General features: G+C 36.5%; 1 protein-coding gene across 1 annotated transcript; it reads left to right on the forward strand.

Moving 5' to 3' along the window:
• The first annotated feature begins 5,769 nt into the window (after window positions 1-5,769).
• Window positions 5,770-14,998, forward strand: LOC104611470 (plastid lipid-associated protein 3, chloroplastic). The gene is made up of 3 exons (XM_010278536.3): window positions 5,770-6,713; window positions 13,926-14,121; window positions 14,457-14,998. Exons 1-3 carry the CDS (start codon window positions 5,881-5,883, stop codon window positions 14,766-14,768), a joined length of 1,341 nt encoding a protein of 446 aa, XP_010276838.1. The 5' UTR covers window positions 5,770-5,880; the 3' UTR covers window positions 14,769-14,998.
• The last annotated feature ends 7,196 nt before the right edge of the window (window positions 14,999-22,194 follow it).

Here is a 22,194-nt window from a genome sequence, read left to right on the forward strand (position 1 = left end):
TTTATGCCATTAGGGTACCGACCCCCGAAGTTTCAACAATTTGACAGGAAATGTAACCCTAGGCAACATATTGCGCACTTCGTAGAGACATGCAACAATGTCAGAACTTTTGGTGATTTGGTGGTAAAGCAATTTGTACGATATCTATGAGGAAGTGCTTTTGACTAGTACACTGACATCCCTTTTGGATCAATCGATAGTTGGGATCAATTAGAAAGAGAGTTATTGGATCGCTTCTGCAGTACTCGTTGTACTGTAAGCATGCATGAACTCACTACCATAAAACAAAGAAAAGATGAACCAGACATTGATTATACCAATAGGTGGAGAAATCTCTACCTTAACTGTCGAGACAAGCTCTTAAAAGCTTCAACTATTAATACTTGTATTCAAGGCATGCATTGGGGTTTGCATTACATCATCAAGAGAATAAAACCTTAAACATTTGAGAAATTGGCCACCCATGCCCATGACTTGAAACTTAGCCTAGCTACCTTTGGATGACATCATCTAGAAGATTTCCAAAGGAAAAAAGAAAAGAAAGATTGTGAAAATGAGACAAAATTGTTTAGGCCAATGCAAGTTCTAGCAACTTCAATAGCCCTTCTCAAGGTTTGCAAGAAAGAAACAAAATCAAATATTCAACAAGAGAAAGAAAAATCAAAGTTCATTCTCAAGGAATTGGAAGAGAGAGTGTACCCATTCCCCGACTCAGATGTCCTAGAAATGTTCGATACCCTTTTAATCAAAAAGCTTATAAAACTCCCTAATTGTAAACACCCAAAAGAAGGCCAGATTAACCATCCAAGGTATTGTCGTTACCATCAGGTAATCAATTACCCGATCAAGAAATGTTTTGTCCTCAAAGACAAGATAATGCAATTGACCGACTTAGGAGTTATCGAACTACATCAGAGTGAGGACAATAACTACCACCAACATGACAACCATTACATTTGGATCCCTTGAACCTAAAGCTCTTTAATGTCCTCACTGTCCTATCATCTACAAACTTGCATAGGGGGCATTGTTAAATCATACACAAATCCCTAATGACACTTTTGTTTGTGGCCATAAACTAAGGATAGTACTAAATCGATTACAAGTAAAAGCCTTAAGTCCCAAGGAAGTCCCTTCACCTTAATCCACTATATCACTCTCAAAACATGACTGAACCATCATTACACAACAGGAGAGTCATGTGACACGCTAGTCACCTATGCCTTATGAACAATTAAAGTAGAATAAAAGGAGGGTTTAGTCACAAATTCCCCCCAAAAACAAGAAAAGACAAGGCAAGAACAATGCTACCCAATCATTGAGTGGTAACTAAAAAAATTTTGAAACAAGTCCCACGACGTCCAATTACTTTACAAGAATATATACAAAAGGAATTCTTTTCTATAAGATGTATAGCCGTGCATACAATCACATGTTATGCAAAAAGAAAATGAGTCAAATTGCTCAAAATTCACTCCTAAATATGAACTTAAACTATTTGTGCTCCCGAATACAAGCATAAATTGTTTACAAGACTCGTAGTATAAGTATAATGTATTCAACTTTCAAAATAACTCAAAATGTGCTCCTGGATACGAGCATAAACTATCTACAAAATTCCAAGAGTATGAATATAAACTACTTGTCATTTTAAAACCACTCAAAATTTACTCTTAGATACGAGCATAAACTGTCTACGAGACTCTTGAGTATGAGTATAAACTATTTAACCTTCAAAATAACTCAAAATATGCTCCTAGATATGATCATAAACTGTCTACAAAACTCTCGAGTATGCGTATAAACTATTCAACTTCCTAAACAACTCAAAGTTTGCTTCCATGTATGAGTATAAACTGTCTACAAGACTTTTGAGTATGAGTATGAACTACTTGACTTCCTAAACAACTCAAAGTTTGCTCCCAGATACAAACATAAACTGTATACAAAACCCCCAAGTATGAGTATAAACTACTCGACTTCCTAAACAACTAAAAATTTGTTCCTAAATACGAGCATAAATAATCTATAAGACTCCTGAGTATGAGTATGAACTACTCGAATTCCAAAATAACTCAAAATATGCTCTCGGATACATGCATAAATTGTCTACAAAACTCTCGAGTATGAGTATAAACTATTCAGCTTCCAAAATAACTCAAAGACTACCGAGTATGAGTATAAACTATTTAACTTCCAAAATAAGTCAAAATATGCTCCCGAATATAAATATAAACTGTCTACAAAACTCTAAGAGTATGAGTATAAACTATTCGTCATTTTAAAACCACTCAAAATTTGCTCCCAAATATGAACACAAACTGTTTGCAAGACTCCCGAGTATGAGTATAAATGGTTCAACCTAATAAATAACAAAAAATGCACTCTCAGATATGATTTTAAACTATCTACTAAGTGCTCTTAGATAAGATCCTAAACTATCTACAAAGCCCCAAAGCACAAGTACAAACTACTCTGTGAATTATGTCATTACTTGATCCCTTCAATGGTGCATAGGCAACTTGAAAAGATGCAATCACAAAATAAACAAATTATTATTTGTTCTACTCTTGGCCCGCATGAGTATAAACTGTGAATGGCCAAATAAAAGAAAAAAGAAATCTTCTAGTCCACATAAGTTTAGACCGTAAACAATTCAAGAAATTCCAGATCTTACTTATAAGAGTATAAACTTTACAAGTCGGTGGTTGCATTGCCAATTACAATAACAATTACCAACTTAGAGGGCATTTGTTGGTATCTAATTTTTTCGGCCCAAGAGGTAAAGTAAATAGGACCCACTATAAAATTATAAGAAGCTATTGGGCCCACTAAGAGGAGATACTTTTTTAGGTGGGACCTAATGTATTGGCCCATTAGACACTAGTAGGGTCCAGTGAAAATGCAAGGGAAATGATAGGCTTAAGCCTTTAATCACTTGATTTCCAAATACACCGACCCTATACAAGAGATCAAATTGTAAAAGAAATCACAAATTGAACTCTATCATGACTAATATATTGGCAAAATTTTAAATTGGATTTATTGGATCCCATTTAAAAGCCAACTGAGAGGCTTAATTGGTCTAACAAAGAAAGAAATCGTGGCTAGTTAATGGATTGAATGCTACGTGGGCCCAATCCCTTTGACAAATGGCACTTGATCCCAAGTGTTGGGATTTTAGTCAAACCCACTTACCTTGACAAGGCATGTTGAGGATTAGTAAATTGATCACCCAATCATCAAAATTGGTGGGTCCATATCAATTACAATTTATAATAGAAGAAAACAATAGCTGGCCGAAGATGGTTTTTCTCATTTGAATTCAAATTTTTGGGTTGACTCACCAACAAAGAGTTATAAATAGATGAAGGAAGAAGGGCGTGCCCTCTTCGGGTTTTCCTCTTTGGCTCCCTCCAGCAGCTCCCATGTTATGTTTCAACTTTTCTTGTTGTAAGAAGGAAGAACTAGAACTTTGACTCCTCAACTACTGAATCTTCAAAATTGCTATAGTCCCATGTCACGTGAGTCGAAGAATTTAGTCATTTGAATTGCTATAAATCAAAGAAAGCACCCATCAAATTACTACAAACAAAAAATCTTCAATCAAATTGTTGCAACCTAAAAGAACTTCATCGAATCATTATAACCAAGGGACCTCCTACAATTAAAGTCGTCAAGTTTTACGGGTCTTGTCCATGACAAGCTACAAATATAAGCTCAGTTGTTTCTGTGGCAAGAGAATTATAGGATGTTCTTAAAAAAAAAAGAAGAAAAAAAAATTTGTATCTCACTTACATTTCTGCAAAAAAAAAGTAATTAAGTTTCTTTAAATTTGTCCGTATTATTTTTTGTGCTCCAAAATTAGCATGAAATTTGTATCAACATTGGATTCCATCTAACCAATTTATAACCTTTAGAACTTTGTTGCCCTTTTGGGATTAGATAAGCTTTCTTGAAATTCCTTCTTTTCCAAAGTTGTCATAATAGGAAAACATATTTTTCTCTTAACTTTTCTTCTTCACTTGATTGATTGTTGAAATTTCCAACCACCAGTCCCTAAACGACTTTTCTTGGTCATCCAAACCTTGAATAGATGGATTAACCATCAACCAAACTTGTTTAGCACAATTACAGCGTCTAAAAATATGATTTACATCTTCTTCACCACAAAAGTTACAATCGCCATCAATATTTGCACCTTTACTCCTAAGAAGGGAAGCCTGTAATTTAATAAAAGGTAGAAAAAAACACCTATAATTTTAATTTTGGTGTGCATTTAAGATTCTAAACATTCTTATTCCAATTGAACCCACTCACATGATTCACCAATTGCTTACACTTTAGGTGGTAAGCGGATTTGGAAGAGAACTTCTCATTAGTATTACACCACCAAATCATTCGATCTTCCTTTTGGCTAGAGGGGATGAAAATTGCCTTAATCTTTAACCAAATGTCATGCATTTGGAATATGGTTACAAATTTGCTCCCTACTCCAAACATTCCTTTCTTGGTTACTAACCAATAGAGTTTCATTTTCAATTGTTCCCTAAGGGATCATTTCTGATATTGTTCTTTCCCCCATCCATCTATCATTCCAAAAGTTCACTAATCTACCATTGCCAATCTCCCATCCAATACCCTTGTTTAAGAGATCTCTAGACTTTAATATTCCTCTCCAAGCCCATGAATCACCTTTTCTAATTTTCATATCCCATAAATCCTTCTGTTTGATGTAGTTATTTTTAACAACTTTAACCCATAAATTATCTTTTTTAGTGAGGATTTTCCGTCCCAACTTATAAAAAGTTTTTGAGACCCATGCCCCTTGACTCTTAGGCGTACAAACCCTTTCCCAACTCAAGAGGTGAATCGGTTTTCTACCCTCTGAATTGGTCCACAAGATATTAAATACTCATGCAACATTTTAATGTAACTAGGCTTACCAGCGTGAACCCAGTCTAGGCTCAATTGAAAAGATTGGTCTTGACTTCAGGCCCAATCTGGGCTTGGACATTAGACCCAATAGGTTAACCTTAGCCCACCCGACCATTTGTAAAGTGCAGGAGATATAAATGTTTATAGTCTTGATTTTCATGCCAAACATCGCCTCAATTGTGCAGAACTCTCAATCTAGTTTCTAGCTACCAATGGAGGGCTGGCTCGGTGGTGTATTAGTTTGTTCCAGTATAGATGTTGAATCAAATCCTCTAACCAGCACTTTGGGGAAAAAGAGGTTAGGAGAAGTTATTAATGGTGCATAACACCAAATATAAAAAAAAAAAATAAAAATCTAGTTTCTACTTTCTACCTTCTTGGGGGACCTATTGAATGAAGGAATTATGAATGATCGTGCTTATTGTACTCGACGTAATTTGTCCACCTGTTTTATTATTCGATGCCCCATTTGTACACATGGCAAATTCGGCTGGATGCTCGGAGTTTTTGCTGAATTCGCATGGGTTCTCTCTCCACTAGGCGGAGTTGAGATCTTCTGCCAATAAAACATCTTCCAACCTTCAATCAACTTGATCTAACACCGCACATCTCTATATAGACTGGACCCGCCATGTCTGAGATGTGCGGTGTGAGGTTATGTTAATAGAGGGAAGGTATATTGTTGGTAGGTGATCCGGATTCTATTAGGCGCGCCCCACAAGCACATCTAACCGCGCACAATGACAAGTACGAGAGATATTCTCAATGCACGGTTGGATGTGCGTGTGAGGCGCGCTATGTGCGAAGTCCATTCGAACTCGTTTTTACTTTGCAGAAGATCCCGTCGCGTTTCCGTTGGGGGTCTGCCTGTTACAGGGAAACAAGCAACCCATCAGCTCTTTTCTCCGTCTCTCATCAGCTCCCTCGCTCCGCAGAACAGAAATGGCAGCACTGCAGGCTTCGCACACCTTACTGCACTTCAGACTTCCCAAAACTCTCCGCTTCTACTCTCATCGATCTCCAAACCCTTCTCTCTTATTCTCCCTAGTCCATACAAGCGGTCGATTTCCCTCCCTTCGTGTCCGTTCTACCTTATCCGGCGAATTGCCATATCAATCTATCGGTCGATTTTCGGTATATAAGCCTCCGAAAGGCCGAAGTTCCGACGGGAAATATGCTGCCAAATCTTCTGGAAAGTTCTCCGGTGGGGAGAAAGTCGATGGGCTTTCTGCCGGCATTACCGACGAATGGGGAGACAAAGTCGAACCTGAAACAGAGACTTCGGAGGCGAAGCTCTCGGATGCTGATCCTCCCAGAGATGAAGATGAATGGGGAGGTGGTGAAGCGAGTACGGACTGTAATGTGAATGATGGAAATTCGACTGACAAAGCTTCCGGCAAGGTACCCGGTGAGGAGAAAGTCGACGGGGCTTCTGCTGGCATTACTGACGAATGGGGGTATAAAGTCGAACCCAAAGAAGAGACTTCGTACACGAAACTCTCGGATGCTGATCCTCCCAAGGATGAAGACGAATGGGGAGGAGGTGAGGCGAGTACTAAATATACTTCAGGGCGTAGCAACCCGGCCGTGTACGATAAGCTTGAAGACTTGAAGCGGTGCTTGGTTGAGACTGTTTATGGTACTGATTTTGGGTTCCAAGCATCTGGAGAAGTTAGAGAAGAGGTTTTGGAGTTGGTTAATCAGCTTGAAGCGTCAAATCCGACTCCAGCGCCCGTGGAGGCGACGTCCCTTCTTGATGGAAATTGGGTGTTACTGTAAGTGGGTTTTCTTTTTTATCTTGGTTTTAATTCTAAAAGGTTTCTATGTGATCGAAGATGTTTGAATAAATCTTATCTGCTTGTCAGTAACATGGGAAACTGTAATATCAATCTGCTATTAAAATCAAACACAAATGAGATCACCAAAGAGAAACTGAACCATAGGATTCACTTAAATGTAAAGAAGGCTCCAATTGTAATAAGATGGGTTTTTAATAGTGGGGAATGTAGTGGTATGCGGTGGGAGGCCGGAAGCAAAGTAATTGCTTGGCTGGAGCAGAAGAGGTTATTTTGTACTGGATCAAGCAAAGTAATTGCTTGGTTGTGAAAAGGTTTCATCTTTTCAACTCGATTATAAATTAGTTGATTCTCCTTTAATTTTTACCAGCAACTAGAATTCATTAGGAAAGAAGGGATTACATGCAAATCTACTTTTTTGTTTTGTTTTGTTTTGGTTTTGGTAAAGGGAGATGGAAGCAAGTACTAAATGAAGTAGAACATTTCGTGGAGCCAACTAATGGTGAAATTATATAATTAGTTTCTAAACATGCAAAACTGGGGAAGGAAATGAAGGTGGGAAAACATAGAGAATTTTCTCATGCAAGAAGTATAGAATCTTTTATATACTGGGAGACATAAAATCGTATTGATGCAGCTCAGTTGATGTTTATTTTACATTTAAAGAATGGTTAGGGAGATTGAGGACCAGACATTCATACTCTCTTCTCATTTTTTTTTTGTTCTTTTTAAGAAGTATTATATTGCCTTTCTGAGTCAAAATGCATCAGCTCATGTGCATCAAGAAGCTGTACAATGGGAATATACAGTATAAGAAGGACTTGCATTGCTGTTTACAAAGAAGGTTTCTTATAAAAAAAGAATTGTATGGTATTCTCATCTTTTATTCTCTCTTTTTTTTTTTCACTTGTTCTGATTAAATATTCTGAGGTTTCTTTTATCCTGTTTAACTGTTTAATAAAGTATTAATTTTCTCAGATCAGGGATTAAAGCAAAATGCAAATAAGCAACATATATAAGGTGGCATTTGGTTCATTAGTAGGTTTATGGTAAGTTACCTGTTGAAAAGTAACTTATTACATAAGTTTTTTATTTGTTTTTGGAGGAAAGCAAGGTAAAATTTGTTTATAATACAACCATCTGAAAATTGCAAAGATGAAGAGAGGACCCAAAAGATAAGTGAGGGACTGTAGTCAATCAAAAATGGATGCAAACCAACAAGAACAAAACTACAAAGAACACCCATCAACCCTCAAACATATTTTCCCACCCAAGTATGCCCAATCATATGAAGTCTGGAAATACTTGTTAACTGAAACCTAGGAACCTAATCTGCTCATAACCTTGTTCACTAAATCCTTCTCCTGAAGGGCCTTGTTTGCAAAAGCTCTATTATCACATAAACTACTCATCATCAGTTATAAATAAGTTTCTTTTACTTTGCCTAATTTACTTATCAAAGCTATTTTACAGATGGGAAACCAAATGTGCTTTTTTACTTTTATACTGATGATCAATTGATATCAGTAGAAATGTTAATACTTATCTGTGGTGAACCAAACTTCCTCTAAGAGGGGAGGGGGCAGAGAAAAGGAACTACCAACGAAAACCAGAAGCATAAACATTAGAAACAATATCTACACCCCCTGCAACCTCCACAAGAAAGCATCCCAACGCTTGCACCTGACTCTAAACTACCATGGTGTTGTCAAAATCTTATGCTTTGCGATACGGTTCAGGATTTGAATCATGAATCCCAAGAGTTTTGATTCGAATCTTATGTTTGACTCCTTTTTTCCAAAAATCTTACAAATTTTTTTCTTTTTGAATCTTATGATTTGATTCATAAAGCTTACAATTTATACAGTTTCTACAGTTCACTATGATTCAAATAAATTCAATTAAGAAGTAGTTCTCTACTTTCTTATGTTTTTATTTATATTTAGTTTTGCCAAGGGAGACTTTTTTTTAAAGCACTTAATAAAAAATGATTTATTTACGTTATTTAAGACTAGAAATTGAGTTTATTTTCCATCATATGTAGGTTAAAGAGTCATTGTATGCGGATTTGTTTGACTTTCAAGTCAAACTTGGTTATATCATCTTAGGCTTCTATTGTATAAGTGGTAAATCCTATTGTTTTAGGTACATATATGGTAGATATAGATTAAAATTAGGGTAAAGTCACTTTCCTATATATATTTAACCTTTTAATATATCTATATTTATTTTTTTGACAAGTTTGTAAAAACTAGAAATAATCTTACGATTTATGACACGGTTTACGATTCAATTCAATTCAGCTTTCTCTATGATTATGATTTTTAAAACACTTCTAATCAGTTTTTAAAAGCTCCACCTGATCCTTCTCCCCCTACTACATCTACCACCCTTGTTACTTACTTCCCCATCCCCTCTCCCACCCCACTCCACACACACATGTGCACGTGCACACACCCTTTGGAATAGTGTTTTAAAAGATATGTGATGTACCTTAAGGCTTGGAAAATTCCCTTAGGTTCAACTTTGAGGCTTATCCTCACACTTTTGTTTGATGGATAACAAAAATTTCATTACTAAATAAAATAAAAAGTTGATACCAGTGTTTTAAGACTCGAACAGGACACAAAACCAGAATGCTCGCCAGGTAATGGGTCAAGTGATTTGACTATGAGCTACCCTTGTCTCTTCCCCATCCACTCCCCCCCCCCCCCCTCCCCACCCACCCACCCACACCCACACACACACACATTGCATGTGCACGTACAAACACCCTTTGGAATAGTGTTTTAAAAGATATGTGATGTGCCTTAAGGCTTGGAAAATTCCCTCATGTTCAACTTTGAGGCTTATCCTCACACTTTTGTTTAATGGATAACTAAATAAAATAAAAAGTTTGTACCAGTATTTTAAGACTCAGATTGGACACAAAACCGGAATGCTTTCCACGTAATGGATCAAGTGGTTTGACTATTAGTCGCAAAAAAAATATAGATAATAGATTTTGCAATTCATAACTCAAATGTAAGTGACAGGTAGATGTTTAAGGTGCTACTTTCAACACAAATGATCAGGGTTCAAATCTCATTTCTTGCATTCTGTTGAAAATATGTACTATTCTCTCTCTCTCTCTCTCGGTATATATATCTCAATATATATATATACACACACACACACACACACACATAAAACTAAGCATAAAATGTGTAATGGCTTAATAGATTGACACTATTGCATGTTATATTGAGATCTAAAGTTCGAGTCTTGCCATTTGCATTTTAAAGTTTGTGGATTTAGTGATCTGGTTGGTTGGACTATTGGATTGTTGAAACCCAGCCAATTTTCAATAGTCCACTGGGTTTTGACCAGTTCTTCTGGTTTTCCAGAAAAATGAAAATAGGGGTTAAAAAAACCAGAATGTCTTCAAGCTCTCAGTTTGAATGGTCCAACTGTTTGGTCATGTCCAAGTCTTAAAACATTGGTTGATACATAGAGATGCAGGATGTGGTTAGCCTTAGCTAACCACCTACATTGAGATTACAATTATAGATTCCTTTGATAAACCAAACCACAATACAATTGCTCTTTGCCAACCCCTTGCTTTGCCAGGTTTTCCAGCCGATTTGCTAGTCCATTTGCATATCCAGGTACCCAATTTATAGTTGCTCCCAACCCTTGAATTAGTTGCTACAATTCTCTTATGATATGTCTAGATTTCCATGGTCTATTCTTATTACCCCTAAGTAGGGGTGCAAGTTGGGCCAAGTTAGATTGGGTTGTTGTCAACCCTAGCCCAGCCCAAGGTTCTGAACCCCCAACCTGACCTTCAACCCGTTCTAGTCAACTCTAACCCTAACCCAACCTAAAATCTTTCAACCCTAACTCAACCCAACCCAACCCGATCTTCTCCCATCCTCTTAAAATCTCATAACATCTCTCAAATTCTCTTAATATTTGATTAAGAGACCTAAGTTTAACTTTTATAATCATATATTAACCATAGTTTTATTGGTATTTTCTTGTTTCATGTTTTATTATAAAACCTAAATTATGGAATGAAAATCACTAATGATAGTTTGTCATTTGGATCGGGGCTTAAGAATTAAGACTAAATAGATTGATCGTATGTGGTGGGACTATAATACACATGTACAAAGCATTAGTAAAGTTGGGTTCATATTGGGTTGAGTTGCCCAAGTGGTCAACCCTAATCCAACCCAATGTAAAGTTGGATAGGAAAAACTCAGCCTTAACCCTAACCTGAGCATCAACCCGACCTGCCCCAACCTGACTTTTTTGGGTTGGGTTTGGGTTAACCATTAACCCAGCCCAAGTTGCAGCCTTACCCCTAAGCCACCTGGTTACCACATGTGAGTCACCTTTAACAAAATTTTGGCTAAAGTGCTTGTTGAGAGAATGAAAGGAGTCCTTGGTAGTGTTGTCTCAAATAACCAAAGTGCTTTTGTTCCGGGTAGGCAGATGCTGGACTCTGTTCTCATTGCCAATGAGCTCATTCATTCCAGGAAAAAAGAAGGTTTCCCGGGGTTGATTTGTAAACTTGATATTGAAAAGGCCTATGATCATGTCAACTGGAGATGTGTTGATCTTGTGTTACATCAGATGAATTTTGGGCAGAAATTGAGGAATTGGGTTAAAGTCTGTATCACTTCTCCAAAGTTCTCAATCTTGGTTAATGGATAGTCCGCAAGTTTCTTTGATAGCTCTAGGGGTCTTAGACAAGACGACCCCTTGTCTCCCCTTCTATTTATATGTGTAATGGAAATCCTCACTCTATTCTATAAGAAGGCTGCAGATTTAGGTGAGTGGGAAGGTTTTGCAATTGTGTCAGGGGGAGAGAAGGTGAATATTCTTCAATTTGCAGATGATACGTTGTGTTTTGTGGATGCCTCTCCCTCTCAGGTGGAGTTAATCCTTGGGATGTTGTCTTGGTTTGAAGTGACAACAGGTCTAAAAGTTAATTGGAACAAGAGCCAAATTATCCCAGTGGGCCAGGTTTCCAACTTAGCAGATTGTGCTGGTATCTTGGCTTGTCAGATTGAGTCCCTTCCAGTCAAATATTTGGGACTCCCTCTGGGGGTGAGTGGTGGTTCTCCTGCAATTTGGGACCTGGTTATTGAGAGAATGGAAAGAAAGCTGGCCTCTTGGAAGGCAAAATGCCTCTCCTTTGGGGGTAGGGTGACTCTGATTAAGAGTACTCTCTCCAATTTATCCACCCGCTTCCTGTCTCTATTCTCTATTCCTAACAAGGTTGCAAATCATCTTGAAAAGCTTCAAAGGAGTCTTCTTTGGAGAGGATGGGAGGAGGAGAAAAAAGTGCACTTGGTGAGTTGGGAGAAAGTTTGCCTCCCCAAATGAACCCCTTGCTGATTCCTTCCCCCTCCTCTTCCAGTGTGCTTCGGATCAAGAGGTTTCAGTTGCAGAGTGCTATAGTGTATCTGGTGATTCAGTTCTTTGGTCTCCTTCATTTTGAAGGAACCTTTATGATTGGGAGGTGGAAGAGACTTTGAATCTGTTGACCTGTCTTCAGAACCAAGAGTTGGATTACAGTTCGGAGGATAAGTGGCATTGGAAGTGGAACTCTGATGGGGTGTTCTCTGTCAAATCTCTTTCTGCTAACCTCGGTAGGAGGGGTCTTCTTGATTTTCCTGATCGACAAGTGTGGAATCCCAACAGTCCAACTAAAGCCAACTTCCTAGTTTGGACTATGGCTCTTAATAAATGTCTTACTAGAGATAACCTAGTGAGAAGGGGCATTCAGGTGTTGGACTTGTCTTGCAGTCTGTGTGGGAGGAGTGCTGAATCTACTGACCATTTGTGTATCCATTGCCATATTCTGCTCAGTTGTGGAACCATTTCCTCAGCTCCATGAAGGTAAGTTGGGTGATGCCGAGGTCGGTTAAAGAGCTGTTGTGTTGCTGGCAGCTTATGGGTTTGAGCACGAAAAAGAATACTGTCTGGAAGATGATTCCAATTGCTGTAATTTGGTCCATCTGGCTGGGAGGAATAGAAGGATTTTCAGTAACAAGACAAGTCCGGAAGAGCTAATTCAGAAATCAGTAACAAGACCCTAAGTCTTGGGTGTTTGTGGCTGCGGATTTTAGAAATTGTAATGTGTCAGATGTTTTTCTTTCTAGCTCTTGATGGAATGTGTATTTGCTGTTTTGATCAGTCAGCCTTTTCTGGGACTGGGACTGATCTCAGCCTCCTGTGTGTAATTTCTTATCAATAAATATTGCTCTACCTTTTCCAAAAAAAAAAAAATTTAGCCTATCCACTAGTACCTTCCTATAAATGCTTGCTTATATTTGGTATCCCTTGCCATAGCCTATCCATTTCATCTCTTAGTTCTTTTTTTTTTTCTTATCTGTAATCGTGTAAATATATTATCTTTCTTATCAATACTTGAGATAAAATAGATGAGAATCATTTGTTGTTTTTCTTTTTTTCTTGGTGGGTGATTCCTTATCAATCACTTTGAATGATTTTTCTCTTTACTATTAAAAGGGACAAATGATAGTCTATATTTGAGTATTTTTTAATAACCTATCAGGACATCCTCTTAAGAGGGCACAACATTTTTCTTTCCTTTTTATGCCTATTTTTACTTGAAGCATACTCGTTATTTCTTACTCCTTCAGGGAGTTTTTTTTTTTCTTTTGCTTTTGTTTTGCATGTTGATATTCTGTTAGATTACCACTTTAATTCAGTTTTTGATTTGGAAATCCTGTTATTTTATCCTTCTAAGTGCAAAACATGGTAACTCCTGTAAAATCTGAACCTTGGTGCATGTTGTTTCACTCTCCTGTCAAAAACTCTGTAGTATTCTCTTGTAAGTCATGTATCTTTCTAGGGATCAGGTGTCACATCCCCACCTGCAACTGTAACCCTTATTCATTGTTAATATAACTTTTGAATTCTGATAAGGAGGTCGGTAGGGTTGTTCTTTGATCTGACAAAATGCAGGGAAAGCCTCCTCACGGAGGGTTTACTGAGATTCCTGCATATTGTAATTATCTTTTTGCTTTCAAAAAATATAGGAGATGGTCCTTGGTAGACTGGACGGGAGCATGATTTCATGTGAGGACCCCAATTGGTTGAGACTTGGGATAAACCTTAGTAGGTAATGCTGATCAGCTGATGATGACACTGAGTTGGTTTCTGGTTCATTAGGTACACAGCGTTTTCTGAGCTCTTGCCTCTTCTAGCAGTTGGGAGAATACCATTGTTGGAGATTAAAAGGATATGCCAGAAGATTGACACCAAAAGCCTGACCATAGAGAACTCAACCTCACTCTCTAGTCCTTTTGCCACTTTCTCTTTCAGTGCATCTGCTACTTTTGAAGTCCGAAGCCCTTCAAGAATACAGGTACCATCACATACATCTTAGTTTAGCTGAATCAATTGCATAAAAGCGATCTGATTAGATAATTGTACCCAGTTGATCAATTGTTCATTTTGAGTACTGGAAATAGAATTTTCAAATATTCAGATTTGTTACAATCAGCAGGGGGGGAGTGTTTTGACTGGGGGTATCATCTAGTGGCGTTAATTATCTGTGTTCTGATAGAGAGGACAGCTTGCGTCCTCAAGGGATACACAGCGTCCTCTGTGAGATATCCCCAATTTTTCACTATGGGATAAGTGCATATAGAACTGTCTGTTCTTAACTATCCATTTGTGACTTTAATTTAATATATGCAGGTCCAATTCAAGGAAGGGGCCTTCCAACCACCGGAGATAAAGTCTACTTTTCATCTCCCTGAAAATATAGATGTTTTTGGCCAGAAAATTGATTTGTCACCTGTGCAGCGATCCCTCAACCCTCTGCAAGATGCTGTGGCAAGTGTTTCTCGTGCAATCTCTGGCCAGCCACCTCTAAAGCTTCCAATTCCAGGGGAAAGGTCCCAATCCTGGCTGATAACAACTTACCTTGACGAGGATCTTCGGATATCAAGAGGTGATGGTGGCTTGTTTATTCTTGCAAAAGAAGGTAGCCCTCTGCTAGATCAGTAGCCACAAAGCAACTGGTGAGGGCTAATAGATTTTGCGTATTGCGTTTATTTCTTTCTTTTGTACATTTCTAGTTTCTCAGTGGAGAATAAATTCCTAAGTTAAGGGACCTACTCCTACCCCTAGGCTGCCCTATGACTACAAAGTATGCTTCGTTAGGCTCGGTTTGTTTACACTGTGAATTTCATTTTCCACTGGTTTTAAATAATGGTAGTGCAAATAGGTTGCGTAAATTCTGGTTTATTACTTTCACTTCAGATTTGGTTTGCTCTTATTTGTTTCTGAAGTACCTTTCAAGTTCCAAGTTATTCCCCGATCAATTTGTCACGTGTTGTATCTTATTGGCCTACACAGAATTGTAGAGGATTCGAATTGATCTAATAATACAAGCAGAGTAAATTTTCTGCAACCACGGAACTATTACCTTGCGAGGTTGAGTTTGGAAACGATGCAAATAAGTGTGAATGTAAATATGTAGAGTGTAAAACAGTCCATATCAATTGCAAAATTGGGTTAGTTTTGCACTGCCAAATTTATCTTCTTACTAAACAGACTTTTAGCTGTAATGGATGCAAACATGAATTCTAATAAAGCATATGCATTTTTTTATCAAAAGCGCACTTGAATGCAAATTTACTTCTTTTTTATTGATGTACTTTTACATCTTATTATCAATGTAAATATGCATTGGTCTTCATTTGTCAATGTATAAATGTAATGTTGTCAAAACAGGCAAAAGTGAACCAGAGTGAACCAGGATTTACACTCTATTTGCATCGTTTCCAAACACAGCCTAAAGGATCAAATTTTTTCCACCTTGCATTTATGTTTTTTTAGATGTCAGGAATTGCAAAGAGGGAGGGGGAGTGCAGCTTGGTTTTGCAGAATTTGGATTAGCTGAATGTAAATACATGAGATTCACAGTGAAAGCCAGTCGGACCTCAACCGTGTTAAGCAAAAGCCAGTCGGACCTCAACCAAAAAAGAGATAGACCACTTTCAAGAATCCGCCATTAAATCTCTCACAGACCTCTTTCAAGAATCCTCCACTAACAGAGATTTTGCTAACTTTGTAGAAGCCAAACTCATTAGCTTGAATTTGACTCTTCGACAAACTGATGATTGTTGGAACAGAGTACGAGCTGGAGCTACACACCTAGAAGCTTCCCATTGGCCCCCTAACTCTAAGCAATGAAGCCGCCTCATGAGCTGTCGACCGGATATCATCAACAATGAAGCTTCCCCATGAGCTGGACGATCGCCTTCTAAGTTGTAACACCGCAACGTCATAGGTAGTGGCTACTATCTCCGGCGTTTCGAGGTTGTCCAACCAAATATTCGTTTTCTTCCCTGGCTTACGTATCTCCGACACCCATTTCCCCATTTCCGCCTCCAAACGGCGAGGGTTGTAGCAGCAGTTCCGATAGCGTTGTTGTTTGGGCGGTGGAGATTCAGGTACTCGTTGGGGCGGTTCGGTACTGTGTAGAGACGGTGGGGAGGGAAGAGCAGAGAACACCGGCGACTGTTACCCCAAAAAAATCACTTTACATAAATCCATTTATTTCCCCTCTTCTCATTCTGCCCCAGATTTACTTTATTTCATCCACCAGTTTTCTCCGGTCACCGGTGATAGCTGTTGGTCGCTACTGATCAGAGAGGGAGAGAGTGAGATTAAAAATGGTGGATTCGATTCGGTATGGGCGAGAAGACGGTGAGAGAAGTGCTTTTAGTTCACCTCGCACATTTTCGTCACACACGTTTCAAGGACGCGTAGCGCGTATTCATGGTGCGCGAACGATGCACGCATCAACTCTGCCCTGATAGAAGCCGGACTCTAACACATTGACCTGTTACATCATAATATAAATATAAGATTTTGTAAATATGATAAGATATGTGCAATTGTGGTTAAATGGATTTTTTTTGCTTGGCTTTTTTTATACAAGCGATTATGTTCAAAAATATATACACAAGTTTCATCAATATAGATATTAAAAATATAAATGCAAATATAGATTCAAATCTTACTGTTATCAATTTATGATTTGTGATAAATCAGTAACGCAGCGTGCAGGTGACAGATCCAGACTCCATCCATTTAATATTTCCTTGATATAAAATTATATCGATTACTTTGTTTGTACTGCAATCAAACAAAATAAGTTAAAATTTGAAACCAAAGATAAGTCAGAATTTACACTCAAATCATTTGCACTGTTATAATTTTGCATCAGTACAAATTTATTTATATTGCAACCAAATACAGCCATAGCAAGATAGCCCTTGCCACCGTGTATATCACCGGCACAACTGATTAAATGTTAAAATATTGATACGCCCGTTACCTTCAAATTGGTATTGGTGCATACTGATATGACTAATACCATTTGTTTTTTTTTGTACTTTTTTACTTTTTTTAATATTGTTAGGTCTTACAATTTTTTAAAATTTTAATGCTTTAAAAAAAAAAACTTTTGTATTATATATTCAAGTGTATTTAAATACACTGGTATGAATAAAGGCATATCATATTGATATTTTAATACACAACACAGCAGTTCATATAAGTCCATGATTAAGGATTTTAGCCTCATCGTATCAAAAGTGAATTCAACATTATTACGCACACACAGATCAAGCCCACCAACCAGTCCAAAAAACCCAGCTTTCAGCTTTCAGATGAGCCTAGAGGAGAGATTACACACAGTAGACTATATTCAAAAAGTAGTTGACAGAGTCCCGAGCAAGGAAAGAAAGATTTGTCGTGGTTCTCCCGCTAATTTCGAAGTATGTCAAGAGACCAATTGAGGGTTATTGGGGATTTTATTTGGATTGTGAAACCAAGCAGAAGGAATTGTGGTTGACGTCTGACCTAAGCGCCAACTATCTCCATTAATGGTGGGATGGATAATACAATTTTTGCTTAAATTCTACGTGTTTTTTGTTCTTACAAAGACATCAATACATGATACAAAACCTCTTCTTCTTCTTTGCCTTCAATCGAAATATTCAATTATTCATCAACAGATGACGCGAAGGGATTAATTAGTTCCAATGTGAAGGAAGAAATCCAAGGCAAATAGGTTTTCATCTCTGAAACGAAGCCAAACAAAATCAAGAGAACAATTGTAGATGCGACGACCAATCTGAAGAGTTATGTAAGCTGCAAAGTGATTTCAAGAAAGTAGCTTTATGGTCGATCCAAGGCAGGTAATGAAGACTGATTTGTATATGGAACCAAAAGAGCGAAGCTTTGGTAGATATGTAGAATAGAGGTTTGAATGTCTGGATCGAGAATTGGAGGTGCATTGGAGATTGAACGATTGTAGATGATTGAAGAGAATTTGTAGCTGTTTCTTTTTTTGAGGTTCGGAGTTAGATTGAGACCCTGAGATAGAATAAAAGATTGATCGAACTGGTAAGAAACATAGGGAGGGAATGGGTATCAAAAGAATTGGTGGTCTTCTATTCACATAACCAAACCATCTTAACCTATTTTCTCATTTTATTTATCACTTATTGGAGCTATTCCTAGGTTTCTACAAATGACTTCATCGTAATCCTATCCTTTCTAGTTTTTTCACTCATCCATCTTAGCATTCACATTAACGTATTGTTTCTTGACTGTCCAACACTCAATTCCATACAATATACCTGGCCTTACAACTGTTTTATAGAATGTTGGTTACAATGGTCTTGGGAAGGGTAGGCTCAATATAGACCTACGTCCAACATTTTTTTTTTTTTTTTTGGCACAAGGTGACTCGCTCAAATTCATGTTTTCATGTTCCTCAACCCAGGAATTTACCATTATACCAATTAATGGTCCCTATGCTATAACATAAAATGCAAAACACATACAACATAAGAAGGTAGTGGAGTTGCCAGAAAAGGCTGTGATACTAATTTTTCAGTCTCATTCTTTTTGCATAAATTATAATCTATATTGACTTTATTTATAAAATTAGTAAGTGTGCACATGCTTTGCACATGACAATTCTAGATGATGATAATTATAGCAATAATATATCCAAAAATTTTTATAAACTTTATGTATTTTTTATTTTTCATTATTAATCAAATATAGATTGCAGAATTCAAATCTGATTACATAAATACATCATCCAAATATGTGATAGTCAGATCGAACTGTGAATTTTCAAGTATCATTGACATGCCTACTTGTTTAGCTAGACTCTTCTTTTTGTAGTGTTTTATCTTTTTGGTGTATCTTTTTTTTTTTGTTCATTTATCAAAAAAATGTAAAATTTATATGGAGGGAATGAAGATAAAAGTAGTAGTTCAATTTACAATTTAAACCTTGCAATTAAATATGGACTAAATTCAAAAATTAGTATTTTAGTCATTGCTTTAGAAACCGGACTAGACCGAACAACCAAACCATTTTGGCTTGGGAATTAGTCAAGTAACTAGTTCTATTTTGGCCTTGAACCACTATTTTACAAAAAAAAAAAAGAAAAATGTTGAAATGGTCAAAGAACTGTCAACCTAGACAATTTAACCGTTAAAATGTTCAACCTAATTAACGGTTCTCGAGTTGCTTTCAAACTAATTTCAAATTTTTTATTTATGTTAAAATAAAATTTAGAAAATAAAAAAATGAAAAAAAAATCTTTCATATCTCATAATCTTGTTCAATTATTCACAATGGCCAAAATTAGTTAGAGTTTTTAGTTTTTTTTTTTTTAATTTTGATCTTGAGTTCTCATTTCTCTAGTTCTTTTTAAGTTGTAATAACAAAAAAATTGCAACTCTAATGACTTCTCATTTCTTCATTAGATGCAAGAGATAAGAGATTAAACACTGATCTTATATTAAAATTTGATATACACCAAGTCACTAATGAAACAAACGATCTAGGATTTGAGAGAGATGAGAAAGATGTAAGAAGAGGGCAAACGGTGTTGTAGTGGCAGTGATGATGAACATGGAGATAGCCGCCAATGGCTTCTTCTTCTTCTTCTCAAGACAAAATGGTTATGCAACAATGATCGGGGAACATGGTGACAACCACCTCTGACGACGCTTCCTTCTATTCTTCTTCTTCTCACTCTTTTTTAAAACTTCTCAACTTTAACCAGTTGCCTCCTTCTTAAAGTCTTATACTCTTCTCTCATAATAATGTATATAGATGGTGGACTTTAACTTAATCATAATCTAACAGTCAAAATAAAAAGTTACATTATATTTTACATCTTACCGGTTTAACCCACTCAAATTGGATGATTAAACCCCTAACCCAGAGACTAGAAGCCAAAGTGACTCTGTTTTTGGGCCGGTTTTTAAAACTTTGATTTTAGTCAAAAGAAAGTTCCACAATCTTATTCATATCTTTAATAGTAATGTAAATATAGAATTATAGATGTGTTCAATTTTTTCTATATTTTTTTTTGTATTATTGTGTGTAAAAACAATTCTGATATGTTATACTTACATTTTGTTTAATATGATAAATACATGATATTATACATGTGCCTAATTTTTTTTTGCAATTTTTTTATATTTTTATATTTTATTAATTTTTATTGTTTATTTATGACATTAAAGGTTAGCACATTTGACTCAAAAGTTGAACTTTTATATTTCATATTTGGTCATTTCTAAATTATGTATTTCATTTTCATTATGAATAAAAATAAATTTTGTTTATTACACTTCTTTTTCTAATTTGAGTAATAAAAATATCATGTGTGTCTTAATTTTTTCTATATATTTTTTTGTAAATTTCTATATTTATTTATATTTCAAAAAGTTTATTACCTAACTATGACTTCATAGGTTGATCAATTTGATTTGGATGGTTGAATTGCTTAGCCCCCACTTGGATAAAGAATGGTTTTGTTTTTTAGTGAGTTTCAAAATATATAAGTTTATATTGTTAAAAATATTGGCATAAATCTAATTAATAGCATTTATTAGTGAAAAATAACTTAAAAATATAGGATTTAATAAGAGAAAATTAGATTTAATACCTTAAGTATAAGACTTAATGAGAAGGGAATAAATGAGGTAAAAAACATTAATTGAAATTACATTTTCAACATTTACAATTAAAGATGGATTAAATACACAAATATGGTCATTATAGTAGCCATTAAAGCTGACACTAAAACTATAATAAAAAAACTTTTATACCCTTTCTCAAATAAAGAAATAAAGGGTAATTTTATTCTAAAAAAAGTTTAACACTACATTCACACTTTTATATATAGTATAGATTGTATCAATATCTTATATGTTTTTTATCAACTACTGACCGGTCATCACACCCACTAGAGAGGCCAGAATAATTAGTTATTGCTTAACACTATATTCAACTGCAAAATTGTTGCTTTGTTGCCCTCCTTTAAGGCTCTGTTTGGGAAGAGGGTAAATGAAAATAATCATGGTTCAGGTAAATGCAAAAGTTAGGCCAGTTTTATGGTCATTTGCACCCAAAGTTGTTTGGTTGGAAGAAAGACACCTGAGAATGCAAATTTTCTAGTGTTTGGGAGTTTTTTACATTGCAAATTCCAGAGAATGGGTCCCACCATCATGCCATGGTTTTTTTTAATCATTTCCCCCTATATTGGACCGTTGAAGTCCCAACATGTGTATATTTGGATTCCCATAAACGAACCGTCTTAGCTAGGATATGTGGTCAACCATGTGAACTAGACTTTACTCTATTTTCTGGTTTTCCAATTTAACTTAGCTAGGATAGAAGAATGAGTGAGAACAAGTGAGATCTGGCCTCTGTCGAGCCCTTTTGCCTGCAAAACACAATATATATATATATATATATATATATATATATATATACATTATTGTCAGTAGATTTTTTCCCCAAATACATGTAAGAACCAAGGGAAAAGTAGAAGAAAACCCAAACAGAATTTGGCCTCTATCTATTCCGGTGTTTCCCAAATCTATTTTGGGTGGCTACTTTTCCCTTCCAAATACTGTGAAATACGGGGATGATCTGATGTCTTTGGTCTTTCCATCACCGGTGAACCTCCATGGGGAGGACATGGAGAGGACATAGAACATACTTGAGATATTCTAAGGTCTTCAGAATAGCCGGCGATGTCGTATGTCAATGTCAAGTCCATCAGAGCTCGATCAGCAGTTCTCTGTTTCTGTCGTCGAAGGATTCCGTTGGCTTGGGCTTCCAAGCCAATATAAAGCAAATAGAGCAAACTTGTTCCAAAACAGAACCGGGAAGTACCTTCTATCAGTATTTGCTGTTAGAATGTCTGACAATTAATAGAATGCTAAATTGAGTTTATTCTCATTAAAGGATTTAAATGGGGTCATTAAACTGGCCTAAGGTAATTTTTTGATGTTCCATTTCTGTTGTTCTGAGTAACAGAAAATAGTTCTTTTTCTGTTCTCAGATATTTAGGAAAGTTACCAAAGGCTGCCTAACA

Source organism: Nelumbo nucifera, chromosome 3, assembly GCF_055504915.1.
Source record: "Nelumbo nucifera cultivar China Antique chromosome 3, China Antique-T2T, whole genome shotgun sequence".
Classification (NCBI taxonomy): Eukaryota; Viridiplantae; Streptophyta; class Magnoliopsida; order Proteales; family Nelumbonaceae; genus Nelumbo; species Nelumbo nucifera.

Coding starts and splice junctions, on each gene's coding strand:
- LOC104611470 (XM_010278536.3), top strand. CDS start 5,881: ATGGCAGCACTGCAGGCTTCGCACACCTTACTGCACTTCAGACTTCCC. Junction 6,714..13,925: donor GATGGAAATTGGGTGTTACT/GTAAGTGGGTTT, acceptor CTGGTTCATTAG/GTACACAGCGTTTTCTGAGC. Junction 14,122..14,456: donor GAAGCCCTTCAAGAATACAG/GTACCATCACAT, acceptor TAATATATGCAG/GTCCAATTCAAGGAAGGGGC.